General features: G+C 38.6%; 1 protein-coding gene across 2 annotated transcripts; it reads left to right on the top strand.

The window, feature by feature from the left end:
- Window positions 1-58: 58 nt before the first annotated feature.
- LOC106942954 (attractin-like protein 1) lies at window positions 59-5537 on the top strand. 2 transcript variants are annotated; one of them, XM_015026307.1, is made up of 5 exons: window positions 59-1031; window positions 1743-1954; window positions 2730-2848; window positions 3159-3275; window positions 5174-5537. In XM_015026307.1, exons 1-5 carry the CDS (start codon window positions 901-903, stop codon window positions 5417-5419), a joined length of 825 nt encoding a protein of 274 aa, XP_014881793.1. In that variant the 5' UTR covers window positions 59-900; the 3' UTR covers window positions 5420-5537. The 2 variants fall into 2 exon arrangements, with proteins under 2 accessions (XP_014881793.1, XP_014881794.1); XM_015026308.1 differs by lacking the exon at window positions 3159-3275 and having other exon boundaries at window positions 5174-5533.
- The last annotated feature ends 2143 nt before the right edge of the window (window positions 5538-7680 follow it).

Below are 7680 nucleotides of genomic sequence, written 5' to 3'. Positions count from 1 at the left end.
CCCCCGCTAAATCTTTTAGGGGTACGCAGTACCCGACCGTATCCCCCTACTTTCACCCCTGTACAACACCCTAGATTTTTGACACTGACACAAGTCTCACAGTTATGAGCTGTTGCAGTGTCCTCTGCAGCGTCTCTCTCTTTAAAGACAAACACTCAATTAGCAGCCGTCTAACGAGGTCATTAGCAATCCGGCGTCTTAAACTTTCCCAGCGATGAGCAGTGATGCCTTAAATGTTGAGATGACACATTTTCACTGAATACTGTCTTACACAATTGCAGATCCTGTCATTTCCATATTAATTACGCTTTCGTCGTTAAAACATCACAGAGCTGTAAAATACAAATGGGGAAAAATACAAAAAGCTGCAATAATATTTACACAGGGGCAAAAATAAGAGAGAAGGGCTTTTTATTGAGTCATATTTAAGATTTTTATTTTTTTACGTTAAATCCACAGCCATAAAATTTGATACAAGGTTAGGAAAATATTTTTATGATTTGAATCTTGAGTCTCGTTCCATGTAAAGTTTTTCTCCTGATTTATTATCTCTAAATTTGATGCCAAATATGATGGACAATGATTTATACTCTGTATTAGTTTTCATACACCATTTTTTAAGTTTCAACCACAAACATCAGTGTAGTTTTTGTAATGTTGGAACCTAATTTGAATTTTTAGTTTAAAAAAGATGCCTGTTTGGAGGTACAAATGTTCCATTTGACTAGTAGCAAATGGAACATTGACCAACATATTCCATGTGTATTTGCTTGATCATTTTAATGATGGCATTTGACAAAATGTAACGATTTCTTGTTTCATAATTGGTGACTGCATTATGTTTTTCCTGATATAAAGCAGTTTGAACTGCCTTGTTGCTGTACAAATAAACTTGACTTGATGTATAGAAACACCTTTTTTCTCCTTCTGTATTGTTGTCTTTTAGCTTGTGATAAATGGATGGTCCTTCCTAGACCAGGTCTCCCCAGAGACGTCAACCGCTTCGGTCACTCTGCTGTGGTCAGCAATGGGTGGGTACCCTTTAAGATTCTGTGGTTTTTCTTGTTTTGCAACTTCATCCTTGTCAGTACGCGTTATATTTAGCTGCCTCTCCCACTCTTTGCTTCCTGTGAAGCTCTTTGTTTAGAAGCACCTCTATATGGAGATACAGTTTCTTCTTCACAGTTCTTCTACAGAAATTCAGGGTTTGGTTGGTTTTAGCTCTCAACATCGAATCATGACATCATTACATTGTATGGCTGCTTTCTTCATCACTGAACACAGCCTTGATCAGCCTTGGTGCTGATCAATTTTGAATTCAAATTGCAACCCTTCAAGAATTCAAAGGGATAAAAAGTGTTAACATCAATTGCCTGGGATCAAAGTCAACCGGTTCATTCTTAGGGTAGGTCTGCCTGTAAATGTCAGCCCTAAATAAAAACTAGATGTCTGCTTCAAGAAATCCATCAGAATATGAGGGGATGTTCTTTCTTCCATTTGAAATGATGACCTGATCCTTTAACAACATTCACTCTCCAAAAAGTCAACTATGACCACAAAAATGTCAGCTTTCAACTTCAGAAGACCAGCTTCAAACCGAAAAGTTCTTTTGATTTCTAAAGGTCCTTTCTGCTGCCTTTTAATGTTTTCACCGGTAGTCATCTGCGCCTGTTTAAGATTGGCCACGTTTCTTCCTTCTCACACAAATCACTCCTAAACTCTGTTATTATTGGGTTTTCTAGCATCATGTACGTCTTCGGAGGCTTTTCGGGTGTGCTTCTGAATGACGTGCTGGCCTACAACCCTCCGTCCTGCCAAGCCTTCTCGTCCCCAACTCTGTGTTTAGCGGCTGGGTCAGGAGTTCGCTGCCTCTGGGTGAAAAGCAGATGTCTCCCATGGGAGTCCAAACAGCACGATCACATCGTCCCGGCTTCTTTCTGCCCTGCACGACCCGGTAGGTCCACTCTGCTTACCGTTTCTATTTATCTACATCTTCCCAAAACAACAAAACCCTGCTGTCTAAGACGAACTTCACTCCCAGTAGGTTGATGACTGTAATTATTTTGAAAGCCTTTGATTTTGAAGCTTGTTTGCATATTGTAATTATGAGAACGGAGGTCAACAATGCCCCAATCAGCTCGTTTTAAACTAATTAGGAGAATCCTGAACCAGATGTAGCTAAAGCATTGCTTCTTTGTGTTCTACTTGCTCCATCACATTGCCAGTTCAAATGAAAAGTATTTTGAAAATTATATCACAAAATAGAGCTCAGACCCAGAACAACTGAATTACAATGATAAACAATATGATAAATGCCTATCCCAAAAACATATCAGTTGGATTTTCAGATTAAAAGTGTCCTAAGGTAAGTCGAACATAATTTGTGCAGACACCATTTCTGCACAAGGAAGTAGCTAACAGTTGCATCAATTCTGTAAGGGAGTATGTGACTAGTGTTGTCTTTTTGCCTCCATTACAGTAACAGGCACATATATAACAGTGTAACAAGTTTTAGTTTTTAACAGTTTTATCGCACGGTGTTTACTCTTCCTAAAAAGTGATACCTTAAAGGGCCAATAAGTGAAGAAATAACCATCCATAACCTGCTTTCTTGATTGACATTTCCATAAAAACCAACTGATCTTCCAGTCAGAAGGCAAACCAAAGTGGAGTTCTACTCTGGTAAAACATTACTATATGCCGACCACCCTGTGTTGCTCTTCTTGCAGACAGCACAGACGAACAGTGCATTCGCTTCTCAGACTGCGCCAGCTGCACAGCCAACACCTGGGGGTGCCAGTGGTGCAAGGACAGGAAGTGCATCTCTGCCTCAAGCAACTGCACTGTGGTCAGTTCACCCAGGTTATTGGTTAAAAGTTTTAAAAACAATACATCCTGCTGTACTTTCTGATAGTTGTGCTGGAAAAAATCTGAGAAAATAATGGAAGTTAAAAATGCCCTATGTGTTCATGTGTGCTTATCTTCAGCATTTCACTCATTCATTCTACCTGTTTCTCTGGTTTTAATCTGAACAATTCTTTGTCTGTCTTTCTGTGGGTGCCTCTGTTGTTTTTCTCTCTCTATGTATGCTTGGCTGCATCTGAATATGAAACCGTGAATGTTTCTGATTTTGTGTGTGTGTGTGTGTGTGTGTGTAGCTGACTCTGGAGCTGGCCCAGCAGCATGACGGTGCTTTGTCTCTGTCTGCACCTCCATCCATGTTGTCTGAACATCAGCTCAGCTTGTGGAAGCACGGCACACGAAGGAGGGGACATGTGTGTATTATTTTACAATACAGAGAATATTTCCTTTTCTGTCCAGCTGCACCCTGTTTTACATCATTTGAGATTATATGGAGATTTACTAATCTCCATATAAAAAAATGTATTCCATTTTGTGGAAACACTGATTTAATATAAATAATTAATATTGTAATTTAGTCATGAATTATGTTTAAATGGAAATCATCTTAGTAAACAAACAAAAAATATTTAAAGCTGAAATCTGGCAAAATTAAGACTGGCATTACAGAAATACAAAAAAAAATCTATTTAAATCAACAAATGAAATTACTACTTTACTTAACTCAAATAATATTATTGTTATGACATTGAAACACACAGGACTATGAGGAGTTGTTTAGGACAAAATCTATGTTTTGTCTCTCACACAAGTCTAAAGACTCATGCGTGCACACACAAAATATGAAAATTGCACATATATACGAGTAAAATGTCACACACGCATACAAATTTTCTCTCACACGCATACACAAAATATGAAAATTGTGCACACACAGCTAAAATGTCACACACGCTTACAATTTTTCTCTCACACACATGCCCAAAACACTAAAATTGTGTATACACACTACTAAAATATCACACATACAATTTTTCTCTCACACACAGACAAAATACTAAAATTACGCACATAAACTACTAAAATAACACACACACATACAATTTTTCTCTCACACATACACAAAATACAAAAATTGCTGGCATACACTACTAAAATATCACACATGCAAACAATTTTTTTCTCACATGGATACATAAAACTAAGATTGCACATATAAACTAATAAAATATAGATTATTTTTTTTGCATGTGATAGACTCATGTTTTGTATGTGTGAGAGTTGTCCCGGAAGAGGCGGGGCATAATTTGGAGATCAGATCGCGCATGTGTTGGTACCACAGTGAAGTTAGCTTCAAGTTAGATATTGCAGCTCCACGGTGTAAGCGGTGTTTAGCTCAAGGTTAATCCGATTTATGAACGCTAATTTCGGCCAGCCGTTTTCTACCGCTCCCTCCTGAAGCGCTCGGAGTGAACTTAGGGCTCTAACGCCGGCTTTAGCCCCACGTCCTCCTCAAGCGCTCGGAGGTTCACCTCGGGCGTATTCCGGTTCTAAGGCCGCTTACTCCGGCTCTAACTACTGTTAGCAGTAGCGCTAACACAATGCCAAGTTGAAAGGACATCATCAGCAACCTTACATAGGCAGTCACTGATGCTCATCCATTTGGACAAAGTTATAAACTCATTTATAAGGATTTTATGGTTCATCATAAGTGGAAAACATTTAAGATATCTGTCACGACTTGGATTCTCCCAGCAAAGTCATGCAAAGGTCAGAGCATGCAGTTCTCAAAAACACGAGATACATCCCAGACCAAAGTTTCTGCTTGCTGTTTATTCATGAAGTGCACTTGGTTTTTTCCACATGGTGCTGTTTCATCTGTCAAGGGTTTTGTCCCCTTCAGCTTAGATTAAAATAAATTTTGAGCCGGGTAAAGACCAGATGATACTTACAATTACAATAAGCTTATATGTTATGTTTGCTAACTTCAGTTTAAATAAAAATAATTTCCCTTGTGTTTGCTGAAGCTTTATATTTTACTCTCTGAACTAACACAGTCCCATCTTCCAGAATGAATTCTTCAATAAAAACTTCATCTCAGTATAAAATGCTCATATTGATTTCATTTTTCACTCTGCATGCTCTGTTTGACTTCTCATTCACCACGCCCATCACTCTTTATTCATTTTTCAGTGTGTCGCCATGCGCTGTGTATTGATTTCTCCCGGTTTATTGTATTTACTTGAGAATGAAAAACTTGGAAGTGAACTAATATTGTTTCCTCATTCTCTCTCTCTGTTTTTGTGAGAAGTCGGTGAGAGACTCGTCCAGGTGCAAGCGGCGGGAGGAACAGGAGTGTTTCCAACTGGCCAGCTGCTGGAGCTGCTCCCTGAACAGCAACTGTCAATGGGAGGTGCAGCAGCAGGAGTGCCAGGTGCTGCCCGGTGAGGATACACACTCATCAAAACACTTTATTAATGATCTTGGAAAAAACAAAGAAAAAAAAAACACTTTCCACACTGATATTTCCCCCCTTGAATCAACCTGTTTATCATAAATTCTTAATGTCTTTTTTTGCATTATTAAATCAGTTGATTTATAAAGCACCAATTCGCAACAAAAATCATTAAAGTTCAATCACACATACGTTCCAGTTGATCATAGTTGTCAAACAGTACAGTAGGCACTGTTTACTAATATCATATTATTGCTTAAGATAGAAATAACATTTTTAGATTAAACCTATAAATAAACTCACAACCTCAAACAAAGAGTAAAATCAACAGTATCCAAATCAAATTCACCAGTGAATTGATCTTAATATATTCAAATCTTAGAATATCTAGTACCGCCACTTACTGGTAGATTTTTTTTATGTGCTCATTTGGCTTCTTGTTGGTCTGATAAATCCTGAAGACTGACATCCACCCTAGTTTTAGCTCCATCCACCAAGATATTACCATTTAACAAAACTAACTTTTTCTGTCACACATCTCAGCAACATAAAGCAATATTTTTTATTAGAAAACTTTGTTAATATAATGATTTTAATAGTGAGGATGTTTTAGGACACTGCTAACTACTGTATCTTGTCACCGAAATCTGTGATGACATGCTGGGATTAAAACACAAAACAAAACATGTAATTCACCACCAGCAGGTGGAACCGATGTCAACATTAGCCTCAAAATTTAAAAAGAAATTCCTGAGCATGGCTAACGCAGTGTTAGGCTAAAGATTGCTGAACACCGGCTATAATTGTAGCCAGTATTCTCTTTGATACTCTTTATCTTTTGCTCTGAGTCATTACATTTTTAATGTACATAAAAAAGGGAGAAAAAAATGCTTTTTTCCCCAAAAAGCAAGCCCCTTGGAGCATCTGTGCCCAAGATGCTCCAAAGGGAGTATCTTGGGCATGTGAAGGATTTTGCTGCAACAGTCAAACAACGTCCTTGTTTCTATGTGAAGTTTCATTGGTTGAGGCTCTCAGTCCGCCAGACTAGCTGTGACTCACCAGTCTGTTATATCTCTGCTGAGAATGAAATATACACTTGGATTGGTTGTTCAGCTTCACTGAAGATAGAAAGTTCCTGTGCTTTCCAGGTCTTTTAAAACATTGTGATGGACCCTCTGTTGGTGGGTTGATGCAGCGTACATGTAACTAACTTGTTAGCTTCTTCCACCTTCGAGAATTCTCCAACAATCTCATATTAAAAATTGTAAATGAGAGGATCGTACTTAAAATCTTCTGCTCGTGGTATCCTCTGATTGGCCCGGAATCCATGAATGTCATGTGTATCAACAGAAAGCCACAACAACGATCTCTGTTTATTAGCGACTATCAAACAAAGTCGCCGAGCGGCTGAGTAGGGAAGTGGTTGTTGACACGCAAGCTGATTGAAACGTAAATCCAAGCTGCAGTTACAATGATTTTATTGTCAATATCCAAGGCAAAACAGTGTCCAAAGCAGCTTAAAACGGATCCGTAGAATTAAGAAGTGATCAAGGACAAAAACATAGCGGTCAGCAAAAAGTAGACCTCCCTAATCACCCACTCACTGAAGTCACCAGGTGAGCAACAGGTGATCTACAATTACTAATAACACCACGCGATCTCACACTACCCATATCCACATTCCGGCCCCTAATTATTACATCATTACACAGTAATAATTACTCATACAACACCATAACCTACATCACTACATCAAAACACACAATGAGATAACATAATGCATTCAAACAGTCCATGAAAGTCATTTGCAAATAGTCAAACAATCATTTCTTCTTTTCTTCAAAATAATCCATCCATAGTCGGTCAATCATAGGCCAGAGTTTACCAGCACTTAGCCTAATTATAGTCAGTCTGCGATGTATATCTAGTTATGACAAAATCAAGTCAAAAAGTCATGTCAAGAGTAGAGTCAAATGTGTTGTCTTCATTGGTCGAAAGTCTCCTGAAGAAGGCATATCTTTGTGATGGGTCTGCATAAGTGGCTGGTTGGGGTCTTAATCCAGACCTGACGTACAAGTCCATTTTTGTCAGGCACAGTTTCTGTGATTCTACCAATGATCCATGAACCACGAGGTGCAGAGTCATCCATTATAAGGACCACATCTCCAGGAACAAAGTTGCGTCTAATTTTCATCCACTTTTGGCGCTGTTGAAGTTGAGGCAGATATTCTTTAATCCATCTCTTCCAGAACAGATCAGATATGTATTGGACTTGTCTCCATCGTTTTCGTGCATAAATGTCATCCTTCTGGAATAAACCCGGTGGTAAACTTGGATTAGACTTGAGTAAGAGAAGATGGTTC

Source organism: Poecilia latipinna, unplaced genomic scaffold (assembly GCF_001443285.1).
Source record: "Poecilia latipinna isolate Pla-1442-1.1 unplaced genomic scaffold, P_latipinna-1.0 Scaffold4717, whole genome shotgun sequence".
Lineage (NCBI taxonomy): Eukaryota > Metazoa > Chordata > Actinopteri > Cyprinodontiformes > Poeciliidae > Poecilia > Poecilia latipinna.
This window is presented reverse-complemented; position numbering and strand designations above follow the sequence as displayed.

Bases quoted from the DNA above. Each gene is read 5' to 3' on its own strand.
- LOC106942954 (XM_015026307.1), top strand. From the start codon at position 901: ATGTATAGAAACACCTTTTTTCTCCTTCTGTATTGTTGTCTTTTAGCT. The intron at 2,849-3,158 runs GTCAGTTCACCC...GTGTGTGTGTAG, and splicing joins CCTCAAGCAACTGCACTGTG to CTGACTCTGGAGCTGGCCCA. The intron at 3,276-5,173 runs GTGTGTATTATT...TTTTGTGAGAAG, and splicing joins GCACACGAAGGAGGGGACAT to TCGGTGAGAGACTCGTCCAG.